The sequence below is a fragment of the Lepisma saccharinum genome, chromosome 14, assembly GCF_977018435.1.
Source record: "Lepisma saccharinum chromosome 14, izLepSacc3.1, whole genome shotgun sequence".
Lineage (NCBI taxonomy): Eukaryota > Metazoa > Arthropoda > Insecta > Zygentoma > Lepismatidae > Lepisma > Lepisma saccharinum.
The window spans coordinates 21,304,992-21,319,945 of record NC_139242.1 but is presented as its reverse complement, the minus strand read 5'-3'; the positions used below and the strand labels follow the sequence as shown (position 1 = coordinate 21,319,945).

The window sequence follows — 14,954 nt, the reverse complement described above, 5'->3', positions numbered from 1 at the left end:
ATTTTCTTCCACTTGACGGTTTACAAAAATTTTTGAAAATGGAATATTGAAATATTGAAAAAAGAAACAAAAAAATATATAATGAATACAGAGGAATAAAAAAATTGCAAAGAAAAAATACATACAAGAATGGTAATCTAACCTATAGATACGGGCACACACACTCACACATACATATTCTTGCCCTTACACATACACACATACAAGCAAATACATAACAGTACACTTACTTAAACACAGTTCAAAATGGTATATTTTGACAATAATTCATCTCAACTATTACGTTAAATCATTTTTGTGCCTTACGTTTTCTATCATTCTCTGCATCCGCCACTTTATTAGGGAAGTCAAACATTTAATTTTCATTTAATATGTGTAACTTTAACAATTTTTTGAACATCACAATTGAGGAAGAGACATGAATTTCAGGTGGCAACTTGTTCCAAGGTCTGCTGAGGTAACAGTAAAATAATTTGCATAAAAGTTGGATTTGTGGAGTGGAATGGAGAGCAGAGACCTTTCGCGCGATCTGGTGTTGCAGCTGTGAAAGTCAGAAAGATGTTGAAATTGGTTATAGAGATATTGCGGGTCTTTTATTTGGAGGATTTTTTACAGTAAAATTAACTTACAAAAATTACGTTTGTCGTTTAATTTAAGCCACTCGACCTTCGCAAAGTACGGTGTCAAATGCCCTGAATATTTTAGATTGAAAACAAAACGAATGCAGGCATTTTGGATTCACTGAAGTCGTTTAGCTTGCTCAAGATTGACATCCAAAAAAGCAATGTCGCAATAGTCAAGAATGGGAAAGACAAGACACTGGACGAGTTTAATTGTTATGCATTCAGGGAGGAAGTTTTTGAGCCGATAGAGTGAATGCAATGCTCCGAAAGCTCTTCTAGATACTGAGTTAACGTGCTCTGCTCAGGTGAGATGGTGGTTGATTCTTAACAGTAGTGGAGAAGGGCAGATGCGTATCATTTACGTTGATTTTAGAGGCGCTAGATTTATCTATTTTGCTGAAAATTCTAGGGGAACCTACAAGAATACACTGGGTTTTAGTCGGGTTTAGATGTAAGCCATGGCGTGCAGATCAAGTACTTATTTGTTTAAGGTCATTGTTCACAATTTCTATTGCATGCAGTATTTCTTGTGGGAGGAAAGAGAAATATAACTGAAAATCGTGGCATAGATATGGTATTTACAGCAGTTAAGCACCATCGGGAGGTCGTTTATATACAGAGCAAATAAGAGGGAGACGAATACAGTGGGTTGAGGGACACCATAAGGAATGTTCTTCCACGAAGAGTTTCCATATAGGTCAAGGACACATTGTTAAAGTTCTTTTAGATAGTAGCAGAACCAATTAACCACGGAGTCGGAAAAATTGAATAACGATGATAATTTAGTGAGTAGAATTTTATGATCAATGGTTTGAAAAGCTTTTGTGAAGTCTAGAAGTACCAGAATCGTAAGTTGTTTATTGTCCATGGCTAGCCTCATGTCATCGGTTACATTGACGAGAGCCATGCAAGTGCTGTGGTTACTTCGAAAGCCAGACTGAAAAGGATCTATTAAGTTATTTTGCGTCAGAAAGTCCTGGGTTTGATCGCTAACAAGATGCTCTAGGGCATTACACAAGACTGGTAGGATGCTGATTGGTTGGTAATCCTTGACGATTATTATCGAGTTTTCAAGACGCGGGAAATGCGCCAGTAATAAAAGAAAAATTAAAAATATGAGTCAAGTACATGGTAGAGAATCTTTTTAATCATGAGGATTGAAATTTCATCTACTCCTACGGCCGATGACTTTATCTTCAGTAACGATTTTCTGACTTGTTCTGGCAAAAAATAAGAAAAACAAAATTTTGGAGCAGTTGTGGAGTGTGTTTCAATGTTACAAATTGTTTCGTGTTTCACATTATCATCGACGATCGGAAGATCACAAAAGTGATCCTTTAATACTTCCGGTGGAAATGGAATAATGGATTTGTGGTTTCTCCGCTTCCCAACTCCCACTATTTTTTCCAGAGGACGTCAGGTTTGCTTTCGTAGGTTAGTAGTTGAGACGCGAATCGACGCTTTGCTTTTCGTACTTCCTGGGTGCAACGGTTCCTCAGGATCCTGTAATTTTCAAAGATGGGTGTGTTATGATCACCGACCTTGATCTCCTTCCTATATTTGATGTACGCTCTGTCACGCATCGCCATAAGCCGGTGCAACTCGCCTGTCAGCCAGGGGGCAGGGGGACATGAAACATGCTTCTTCCTAACTGGAGCATGTTTATCGTACACTTGGATGATAAAGGTATTTAACAATAAAACTTGCTCATCCACTGTAGGTAACGTACTAATTAAATACCACGTACAAGGACAGCATCGTCATTTAGGCAGTCTTCGATGTTTTTGAAGTCTCTATATGAAACTTGTTTTGCTTTATATTTAGGAACGCGAAGATAATAGGACATGTAAAGTAAATCGTGGTAGGAAATTCCAGGTACTGGTATTTGGCCATGGTGTGTTACATGATTTTCGTCAGAAACCAAGATGACATCAAGCCATGAGTCGGAAGTGGCCATGTGGTGGGTTGGATTTAAATGGCATATAGAAAGATTTAAAGCAGAGAACGTATCATGGAATTCTATAACATTTTCTCTTTTGCTACATAATTCAGTATTTATATCTCCCAGAATGATCATGTGTGAATATTTTGGTAGAAAGTTTGCAACATCGTTCTCGAAGTTATCAAGGTGAGTGCAAGGTGGACGATAGACTACCACTGGGAGAAGTTTTTGTTGACAAATACTCATTTTGAGAGAATTTTGGCAGGGATGTCCTCACACAAATAAATTGCCACTCCCCCTCCTCTCTTTCCGATTCTGTCTTTCCTTAATAAACGAAATTCCGGAAGATGCACCAGATCGCCCAAAAGACTCTTCCAACCAAGTTTCTGAGACCAGTAAGGCATGCTCGTCTTTGTTTATTTGAATTATATTTTCTACTTCTAGAAAATGAGCGAGAATACTTTGTGCATTGATATGAATTGCGTTAAAGCTGTCGGGTGCAAGATTCAGTTGCGGCCCAGAATATGGATAAAACGTTTCTGTTTGTAGCGCTGCAGTTGAGTAGGAAAGGTCATTGTTGCTGTTTGTTGGAGAGGTACAAATGTTGCAGAGTTGGTTGAAAAAGATTGAGATTGGCATTGCCGGATTTACAGTACACAAATCATCTCTATCAGCCATAATATTGCTTACGGTCTTCAGAATTGCTGACAAATGGATGGAATGCACACATTTTAAATGAGAGTACATATATAATTAGTTTAAAAAAGATTTGACTTATCATAAAAGTAGCGTTGATGAAAGGCAGGTGCAGTGAACACAGACAAAATAATACACTTCCACTAGATTTAAGTTTAAAGACACTCACATGGATGGAACGTATGCACAAGGATGAAAATTGGTACGCAAAGAAAAAATAGTTTCACGTACTTGGACAAAATAAAAAAAACATAACACACACACAGTTGCATTATTTCAGCATATACTCATGAATCTGTATTGCAAATTTACTTTTCCTCCCGTATTTATTTCATGTTGTCAAGTGCCTCCAGTGTCATGACAGATACTTTTCCACCAGTCGGTAAGAGGATGATAATTCTTCAATCTTGGGTCCACATGTTCCATTCGCCGTCTTTTGCCGTCCTTAACACACGTAATATTCATTTTAAGGTAAGATTTTCTGCATATACTATTATGTACTGCCAGATACCATGAAAGCAGAGGAACTTAAGGTGTTCACTTCTTTGAATTTAATGAGCATGCTGTTACAATTAAAATATTTATTTTTGTGTAATAAGCTTAAATAAAAAAAATAGACTTTATTCACAAGTTCAATGCCAAACTGTCTCTTCAACTACGGCTTTTAGAAATGTAATCTCAGTTTACATCAAAACTGTAATCTCTTATTCACCACAAATGTGTCTATAATCATCACTATATTCTCTCCTTAACCTATAATCATCACTATATTCTCTCCTTAAGACTGTATATCATGGAAAGGCCTTTTCCGAATTCACCTTCCTTCTGCCTTAGAGTGCACACAGCATTTACACCAACAGATGTTTTGTCCGGGCCCAAATCGCGAGGCTCCTCAAGAACATGCCTCCTCCGGTACATGGGCAGTTAGTGATTGACAGGTCGTAAAACCCTTGTCATTTCTTTCCTCAGACATGTCCTAGGTTTTGCTGTTCGGGTCGATTGGCATCTTCATTGCCAAAAGCTGATCTTACCATTTCGTGTCAAAATTCCAGATGATAATATAGAGTCCTGCAGCAACAATATGTGGCTTGTAACATACATAATTGTAGAAGCTTCTCTTCAACGAATAAGGAGTCCCAATAGTCTAGTATTTGACCTCCATGGCGAGGTAGTCAGCACAGCATGCTACGACAGCAGGGGTCCTGGGTTTGAATCCCGTGTAAGACATGGATGTTTATGTTCTGAATGTGAATGTGAAAAAATATGGAACTGAGTAAAAACTAATATATGAGAAAAGCAGAGAAAATATAACATTGGACTGTCTCGTAGTAAACCCAGGTTCGATTCTCAGTATGAATGATTTCAAGTGGACATTTTTCCAACATTATCCTTGCATAAAACCAACTCTGGGGTTAATCCAACCATTGTGAATGTATTTGATCTATTTTTATAAAACTTTCACTGATACGCAATATATGCACTAATTTAATCAAACTTGCATATTTCAATTAACATTAGGTCTAAAGCAAAATAAGTTTATTTATTACGATGTGGTCCAAAAAAATAATAATTGAAAAATGGTCAACTTTCTTCTATTTACATATATTTTTGTTGTAACCCCTATGCAAGGGTAGTATTTTCCTAAACATGACTTCGTTCAAAAATTGCGGCCATGTTTGACTTATGATTTGCGGCATTTTTAGCCTCTGTAGACAGTTGCGATAATTATGATAACTCATCTAAGAAAAATGATAGCTTGGGTAAAAGACATTGTTTTCAGTACATTTCAAGCTACATTGTATATTTTGTGTATTTTTTCAACATTTTGATTTTGACCAAAATTCAAAGTTTAGGATTTTTTGTTAGGGAAGTTATGTAATATCAGAGTATTTCGGCTGAATTACTGTTATAGCTCTTTGATTCTCTTTTTCAAAATTTTGAGCCAGATGTCTCTGATAGGGGAGCTAAAAAAAATGATATTTTCAGCGTAAAGATTACTCTATGACAAGTACCTGTGAAACAAAATTTCCAGATTGATATTTCATGGATAACACAAAAACAGGCATTTTACATAATTATTTACAAAGAAATGTTTGTTTTTAATAATCATGTATTTAGAATTATTGTATTTATTAATTACATCATGCGAATGGTGTAATAAGTCCATTAGTAGTGTTATGAATTATTTTTTAATTTTTCTTATCCCATTAATTATGAAGAACTTCATCCTGGCTCGACAAATGTCACAAGGCCTTTGAAACCACAAAATAGACTGCTTTATGCCAAATTTAAGTCAAATTACTTATCAGTAGGCAGTTTTTTACCTGTTTAGACCACTACTTCAACTGCGAAATTTGTCCGAACGGGAAGTTTAACAATTCTGACCTATGTTAACTTATTCTTTATAGAATTACAAAAAAATGGGTTGCTTTTGTATTTTATTGTAATTTTGAAAAATCCAATTATGTATAAAAATATGTCTTGTTACTATAATTAGCTACTTGTATTTGAAAGAAATTGGTAAAGCCACCCAACTGCATTATGCAATGTGTTTCAAAAGCATATTTATAGTCTCGGTTATTTATATAGGCGATGCAAATCGTCTCTATGCTCCCACGTAGTTATAAAGTAGAGTCCCTCGTACGTAGATGCACCCCATGCATACGTAGATGCACCCCTTGTACGTAGATGCACCCCTCCCGGAGGAGAGCATGCTTTCCTCACTCTCTCCTCCGGGAATCCAACGTCTGGGAAGTAAAGCTCTCCCATCAACTGTCTTTATCCTCCCAAAAATAATTTCCGAATTAAATTATGACCGATTTTGAATCAGGTGCAACACAAACAACATTGGAGATATTGAATTTGTTGAATCGGTAGAGAAAACCCAATTTGCAGGTTGTAAACTTCTATTGGCTCCCGAGCGTTCATGTGTATAAATACAAACCCCTCCCCCCCTCATTTTTTTATAATTCCCTAGGCATTGAATTAATATTGGAGGTTAGCATATTGAATCTTTCACCCGAAATTCATTATAAAATTTTAAAATTTATTCTTAATGATTTATTGATTTGGTGTTTTAAGTCCACTTTATGCACAGTAAGGCTAATCGGGACAGGAACAGACATGGAACCCGGGATCCCTTGATTATGCTACCACTGCACCATCGAGGATGCTCAATTTTTAATGGAGATGTAATTCAAATTAATAATATTACAAAAGATATTTTCAGAATATCTGCATATAATATTTCAGAATGTTGAAATTTCTAAAGGACAGGGGTTCGAGGCTGAGAGCTTGAGTATAAATACCTCGTAAGTTGGGGTAGTTGAAGTGTTTGTTTAATCGGGTTGGCTTGGATCTCAGGATACTTAGAATATAATGTTGAGGATTGCCTGCACTGCTCTAAGTCCTAGCCTGGCTACCTTAGTGATATTAGACGAACGTTGATTGGATTGTTCTCTAGACGAACATTAAGGTCTGGTGTTCAAATTTCCTGCCAATCGGATGTAAGTATTCTGGTGGGAAATAAATATTTACAGTCTAACTTATAAACAGTGGTTGGATTTTCTTTACACCTACCATGAGATGGGTTGATGCCTCTACTGGAGACTACTGGAGAGCGATAGAGCAGTTTCTAGAAATGCAAATCCTTTCCGCTACGCTGCGCCGCTGTTATTGTTGATAGTTTTATGACAGTTTTGCCATTTGCTGGCAATACTGATCTTCAAATTTAACACATATTATTTATTTATTTTATTCAATTTCTGTTATTTAGCGTAATGTTTTAGCCAACTCTGGCTAATTGCGATGATGATGAAGGGACACCACCACGGTCTAGTATACCTATTATTATTGTTGTTGTTGTTGTTGTCGTCATCTTATGTTGTTTTATTTACTGAGTTTTTCTTTGTTTCGTCATTTCACAATTTGCAATAAGTCAATCTCATAAACCATTGCATAAGAAGAAAGTATTGAAAGAGACACATAAAATGTCGGTGCTTAGTAGTGCGGGGGAAAGGAAGGCATCAAACCACAATCCTGCCCAGGGGCTGATCTATGGGGCTGATAATTAACATGTTTTATTGTCTGGCATCTTGTTTCATCTTTTGGAACCCCGGAAAACTGAATTTACCTGAATATGTGGAACGACGGCGCACAGGTTCACAGTTGACACTTACGATTTATCTTTATGATTGTAATTGCGATTATGATAATCTATAAATAATGAAGTAGATTAATAACGTTCAGGTATGTTTGAAGTAGTCGAGACCGAGAGTATGAGATACTACTAAAAAAAATGAAACCTGCAGAAATGAAGTAACGGCGAGGAAGGAGAATGATCATCCGTGTTAGATGCAGTTGTTGGTGTTTCCCATAAATACGGAAGTACTGAACAATTAACATAAAATTTCTTGCCCGATCATTTAGCCGTACCATAGAAGTGTACCATTAAAATTCCTTTGAAATATTATTACTTTTCAAACAATGTATTTATATTTCACAACTGTATACATAGTTACAGCTCGCCGGTTCACACATGAGAAGGAATAAATATCCTACCTCCAAATCTGGTTTGGCTCTATTTTAAAGACGGAGTCTCATACTCGATCTCGTGTCCCTAGGCCACACAGCATCTGATCTCGTTCTTCAATGTAAATTAATATTAAGATGTCCGTTAAAATAGATCTTTCTGATAAACTATGGTAGGTGTGGTGAATGCAAACAGATTGTGACATTAGAAAGTCATGCGATTATTTATATGCTACACTGGTTCTTCTCTAAATTAATTCATGTTAAAATGGCATTTGAAAATGATTAACTAATAGTTATTGTCAGCTTAAGAGCATATGCGCTAAGAAGGCTACAGAAGCGACTGCAAGCGTAGGGACCCTCTTTGTATGGATCATTTAAAATTTGAATATCAAAATATTTTTATGTGAAGATGTAGTCCACCCAAATCTTTGACAGGTATCCAGTAGTTCTCCCACACAAGAAAGTCTGGCACTGTCACTGCTGTTTACCTACTAAATATTCATACTGTGCTTCAAAAGCTGATTTCTTTTAGGGAGACTTCATATCGAAGCAATACGCGACAAGCATCTGTTGGTAACTGGCTCTCAGTAATAAATGCAACCAACCATTCAGCTTGTTTTGTCTGTTGCTTGTGCGTCCCTCGGACTGAGTTCCTTTTCATACCGTGCATCATGTCGCCCTGGCCTGTTGTTTGCACATGCGCAGTGAATATTTTGCTTTAGACGGCATGAAATATCCGTGTCACTTGAGGATTTCACCAATTGAAAGCAGGCTTGTGTGACATGTTATCCTACAGCTGTGTGAAACTCTGCTGTTGACTGGCTCGTTCCCTAGCGACACGGAACATTCACATCAAGCAACAGGAGCCTATTCAGTCTAAAGCAAAACATGCACGAACAACAAACCGAGGTGCCATGATACATGATATTGAGAGAAAGGCCCAGTCCGAGCGACATGCAATACGAGTAGCTTCTTTCAGTCATGAACAAGCTATGAAGATGTAATTGAATTAGTTGTCACTCGTCCTCTTAGGGAGAACTCACACCGGAGCAACAACGCAACACATGTCGCTTGGGAACGAGCCAATCAGCAGCAACGTTTCACACCCTAGTGGCATGGCAGGCCGAACAAACCTACGCTCGATTGGTGAAATCCTCAAGCGACACGTGTCACTGGTCACTTGTCGTTCCCATGTGATTTCTCCCTCCATCACGATTAACATATCCACATAATAGCCAAAGTAAAATATTAATGCAACTAGAATTAGAAAATTTGCAAGATGTGGGTTCCATTATTATAACATAACATTACATACAATATAATTGAATGTGCAGTGAATTATTTTTAAAATTTAAATATCTACCTTCAGCATATGTGTCTTACCTCTTTATGAAATAGATCGGTGTTCTCTAAATGTGAATGTATTGCCCAAGTGTGTTCTTTATATAGACACAAATTGTATCTTTACAATGCGTTGAAGTTAATGTGACTATAATTGAAATTATATTCAGAGATCGAGACGAGAACGAGAGAGCGTTTACATAACTTGGGACAAGAACAATATTTACAGTTTGAAAGAGGAACAGACTGTATCACTTCCTTTCGCTGTAATTTCTGTAGGGCCTCCCAAGGCACGTATCTAGAAATACACCGAACCAAGTGTGTCAGGAATAATAATAATATGATCTTTAATTTAAAATTATAATATTATCACATAAATAGGTAAAAAGATTGAATAAAAGCACGTATTCATTATCTAGCTTACCTGTAGTTAAGATCCGCATAATTTGCATAAAAACAAGTGCTCAGGCAAAGAAATTCATTTTAAATTGATGAAGAATTGAATATTTATTGAATAAAAGAGAATGTTAGATCCAGTTGGCGAAAAGTAAAGTTCCTGATTAATATTTTATGCATATTGTTATAAATAGTAGCGTGCAAGCATAAATCTTTGGTACTGTCCTTCGAAGCCCCATGATTCCAATCTGCCTTCCAATAAGTTCAAAGAGTGGGCTTCCTCGATGGCGCAGTGGTATCGTCGTTGCCGGGGTATCGGGTTCGATACCCGGTGGTGGCACATTGTGGTTCGGAACCCACTTTAAACTGTAGGTCCAGTCCCAATTAGCCTTTCTGTGCAAAAAGTAGACTTAAAAACAACAAATCAATCAATAAGTTCAAAGGACATTATAACCATCGATTATGTAATAAATGTTACACAAGTATATTTTCATTATTAAATTTTTGCAACCCGGACCCCCCCCCCCCAATAAGTCCTTGAGTTTCCTTGATGGAATTAGTTGTAATTATCTCGCCTTGTATTCAAGGAGTCTCACGTTCGATCCCCAGTGGAACTACACAGTGGTCTGGATCCCACTTTATCCTGTAGGCCCAGTTCCGATTACCCTATTTCAGCATGTAATTGACTTAAAAGAAACTTTAATTTTGCTATAATTGATGTAAGATTCAATTGGAACAGTCTCTGTATTAATGTATTTATCCTTTTGGAAAAAAGAAATAAGACAAATGAAACACAATGAAAAACAGCCGGGTGAAGGAAATCAACTTTGGATTTTCCGAAATGGTCGGAGCACGATCAAAAGCCACCCCCAAGGGAAAAGACAATGCCAAGGGTAGAAGGAGAAGAAAGGCAAGCCACGCACACTGTAGTAAAACCTAGTCAGAGTCATCTATTGGCAGATGGCTGAACTTGTAGGACTTGAACATAACCCCGCCAGACCCCGCTATGGCTCGAATAAAGCCATTCTCAAAGGACATAACATGGTGTTTGAAAATGCATAAAAATGTTTGCAATGGTGTATTGTCACAATAGGCCTCTCAATTTGAAAAAAATAAAAATCAGTTTACTCAGGTAGGATGCAAGAAAGCCTTGCAAGGTTAAATTTTTACAGTAACTTAGAATCGGGCTCTATACGCCGATCCAAAAACTGAGATATTTGACAGCTAATATCTTTTAAAATATAGAAGTGATAAAAAAAATTTCAATATTCACTGTTAAGATTCATCCTTTCTAATCAATTTACCACAAAGCGCATTTAAATGTCTCAAATGATTTTCGAGTAAAAGTATACTGAATGAAGGTCTTTTTTTCCGCTGCCCATGATATGGCCTCTTAAGTGTTCTCAGGACATGTTAGTGTCTCATTGTTGAATATATGCCACACTTGCTGCTTCTATATATTCAGAATGGATGTTTCAGTGAAGTACTTTTCTTACACACTACTTTTAAACAAAGAAAACCCACTTACTAAAGAAGTACTTACATATATCCATGAAAATGCACTATGTCTGAGTGAAGCACTAACACTGAGCATCTGTATGACACAAAAAGGGTAAGCGAAACTTTCCCTCAGAGGCGGAGTCCACTGTACTCTCGTGCACTGAAACGTTAAAAAAGTTTTGCATAAAGTTAAATCATCTATGAGAGAAATATACATGAACATGTGGCTCTTCATATTTTGAAATAAAACTTTTACCAAATTAACAGCATTTTTAAAAAAAAATGACCCTAAAGTTTTGGTACGTATGCATACAGCATGTGAGAGTTTTAAGTTCAGTTTATGCACAGGTAGGATAATCGAGGCTGAACCTACTGTTTAAAGTGGGATCCGATGGATTATATGCTTCCACCAGGTATCACATTCCTGACCTCTATGAGGTTACTACTACGCTATAGGGAAAGCCTGAAGGGTACAAGCATATCTACTACACTGGCCAATATCCTCAAGTCATACATCTTATTTCTTATTACAGTAATACCTATTCTTCCACATGCTATGTTTTGCCTTTTAATGTGAAGATAGGATAACAGGAGTTCTTGCATTTAATCCCACATCAGATGTTTGCTCTCCTCCTCTTCAACTTCATGAGTTCATGATCCATCACTGACAAGATTAACTTAGAAAATCTTAGAAAAGCAACATTAGTAGTCTTCCACTTGCGCCGAAACAGTAAAACTTCAAATTTGCTACACAGTTTACAATGGAGAAGTGTAATATGCAAGAAACGTTTTATGATATTAATTTGTTTAGATCAGGAGGGTTAAAATATATAATGCACGGGAATGTAATTTCAGAGTTCCATTGAATTCAAAATTGGAAACATCCGTGTCCTTAATAAAATGCATATCATTCCACAACTTTCATGAAGAGACTAAGAAAAATTAAATGAAAATTCAGTCAGGATGGCTGGACTATATGACTGGAGAGTGCAGTGGGAATATAATTCAGTTCACAAGAGCCTCCCCGGTGGCATACCAGTAACATAGTTGCCTTGTAATTAAGGGGTCCTGGGTTTGATACCCAATGGAGGCACATAATGGCTCGGATTCCACTCTAAACTGTAGGTCAAGTCACAATTAGCTTTTTCGTACATAAAGTGAACTTAAAACAAAAACTCAAATGACTATCAATGATTTGCAACTCCTATTAATACAGAAGTTTAGTCAGTATTAATGGACTGAAAATAAACACCCACAAAATCAATTACAGTAAAGTTGTTATTTTTTCCCCTCAAAATACAACGTTCTCATAATGAAATCAAAACCTTTCCAGAACTGGCGAAGTCTACATTTTTGTACATAAATTTCTACAAACTTTCAATATTGTTTATTTTTTGATCAAGTTAAGCCAAACAAAAAAAAAAACATTCCACTTACAAGAAAACCAAGCAGTTATAAAAGCACATACCTCGCCATGATTATAAAAGAAGCAGACAGCCGAAAGAATTCCACCAGCTATCGACCCACTAGAAGAAAATACCAAATGTTATTATTATTAGTCAAATGAAAAACATTCAAAATTTATTTCCTCAATACTCTTCCCAAATAAGATACAGTGCAAATTGAAAATAATCCATTGAACAGAATAATTGCTGAACTTTCTATAGAGGCACTCAAAATTATTTTATTTACTTTTGACACTTATGTATTTAACACTGGATAGTACATTAGTGAAAGCAAAAAAGAAGAGAGAAAAATAATATCGATCAGTATTAATTCTGAATTTGATAAAATTTAATATTTACATAATTTTTAAATTTCACTTTTCAGTCTAACTTTTACTTGACAGTTTTCTTAACTTCTTGTTAAAATTTCCTGATATGAAATAAAAACATTTTTGTTATTATTATTTTACCTTAAGAATTGTAGCAGATACAGAACTTCCCTTTTAACTGTCCAAACTATCCTATGAAATTACTGCACCCTCCTATATTTTCAATTTCAATTCTGCCAGTTTCACAACCACACAAAATAACCCCCCCCACACACACACACAAATATAGCAAGTGATACCTAATGTGCTATCACCAGGTTACATCAAACCCTCTCTTACTCAACCATTCACAAAGTGGGAAGAGGGAGAATTTTGAACTTGAAAGGAACTCATGTAATTATGTAAGTAAAATAACAGAAATCCTACTAGCACAGACAAGCAAAATAACAAAACTTAAATAAAATTATGGTACCTTAAAAATACTCCAAATAAAAACACAGCTGCCATTGTAAGAGCTGCACAATACCACACTCCTTCCAAATAAAAATACGCAGGATCTCCAAGGCCTTCACAACTCCAAACAGGAGAAAGTCCCTCCCCCCTCTGAACCTGCCAACACTGTTTGGTTTCTATTTTTAAACTGTCCATAATATTTCTGAATACTCTGTAACATCCAGCTAGTATAACCTGAAATAAAAAAATAAAGAGTAAAAAAAAAAGGTTCTCAGTAGCAAAATTATTTACATGATACATAATAAAGTTTTAAGACTCATACAGGATGTTAAAAGGTAACTGAACATGGTTTGAGTGCTTGAGTTCCAGTTATCTTTTTTTAAACATTCTGTACAAATCTTTTAAATAAAACCTAACATTTTAAATAAATACAAAAACGAGTTACTAACTTTTCCCCCAACACTTACTTATAAAGTTTATATTACTTTAAGTGGACCATGCCACCATCCACTTGTGAACTTGTTGCTTCACTGCTGGGCTGACTTCTGGTTCCTGTCATTTCCCTGCATGCCACTAGGAGCGCTGATGTAGCCAGTTTCTCTGCTAAGTTTGCTGCATGCAATGGGTTTTAGCAGTAGCGAAGCGTAGTCTTACGAAGGAGGCAAGCAATGTTTCAGTACAACAAAACATGTAGTACAACGACATGCCGAGGGGAAAGATTCAAGGTTTATAGCCTCATTTACCCAGTCGCTGGATTTGTCAAAATATCGTAATAAAGTGACTGTACTAAAAATAAACCATATGATCCGCAAACGTCACATTTACTTTTTTAAAAAAATCCAGGTAACGTTATTCATATGATATTAAACGTTTTGCATATGCGAACTTTCCGCATACGACTAAAGGGAGACGGAATTTCTTACTTACTTATTAGTACCTTTATTTGTTCATTATTATTTAATATGGTCAAACGGTGACCAAACCGATTTAGATAAAAAAAAAATGGGAATCATTTGTTTATTTTACGCTGCATGATGTAATTTAGTATTTTTGGGCACCCTAAAACCGCATTGGAGTAACTTAAACACTAAATAAAAAGTTAAACACAAACAATAAAAAATTCATTTCAAAGCAAAGAAACACATGCATAGACGATGTACTCACCACAATAAATTTCAAACTCTTGGTGTTGGTCGACCCCCTTCCACGATTTTCATTTTAACACTTATCTCTCTCGAGCTAAACGAAGCAATTTTCAATTGCTCAATAATACACCCGCACTTCACATCAACCGTTCCTAAATACGCGTTCATTCCGATAAATTCACAGCACAAAACACGAAGCAACAAACACTCACACTATCCCACGCGCTTTCCACAACTGCAAATACAAGCATCCACACAAGATCAAATTGAAAATCTCTGAAACAACAGAAAGTGATACCAACCTATTTCCTTAATTTTATCCGTCACAAAGGAAAGATATATCAGTTTGGAGATAAAAATTACGCGGAGGAATCAGAATCATTTCAGCAGAACGAGTATGTACATTAATATTTAAGTAATAAAGTGTCATTCAATGGCGTGCCCGGGGTGAAGGGGGGGGTGGATGGTAGACATAACCCCCTTTTGGCCCAGTATATCTAAGAAAAAACGTCAAAGGAAGGAAAAGATGACAAAATGTGGACCGTAAAAAG

At 36.3% G+C, this 14,954-nt stretch overlaps 1 protein-coding gene across 2 annotated transcripts in view; it reads right to left on the bottom strand.

Annotated features, from left to right (window-relative positions):
* The window catches only part of LOC145998718 (protein C-mannosyl-transferase DPY19L1-like), a 53,769-nt gene that overhangs the window by 26,101 nt on the left and 12,714 nt on the right, over positions 1–14,954 (bottom strand). For both annotated transcript variants that reach the window (XM_083135226.1, XM_083135227.1), the window contains exons 4-6: positions 13,278–13,492; positions 12,500–12,557; positions 11,075–11,191 (exon numbers count right to left, since the gene is read on the bottom strand). In XM_083135226.1, coding sequence (XP_082991352.1) covers positions 11,075–11,191; positions 12,500–12,557; positions 13,278–13,492 — 390 coding nt within the window. The remainder of the gene's footprint in view (positions 1–11,074; positions 11,192–12,499; positions 12,558–13,277; positions 13,493–14,954) is intronic.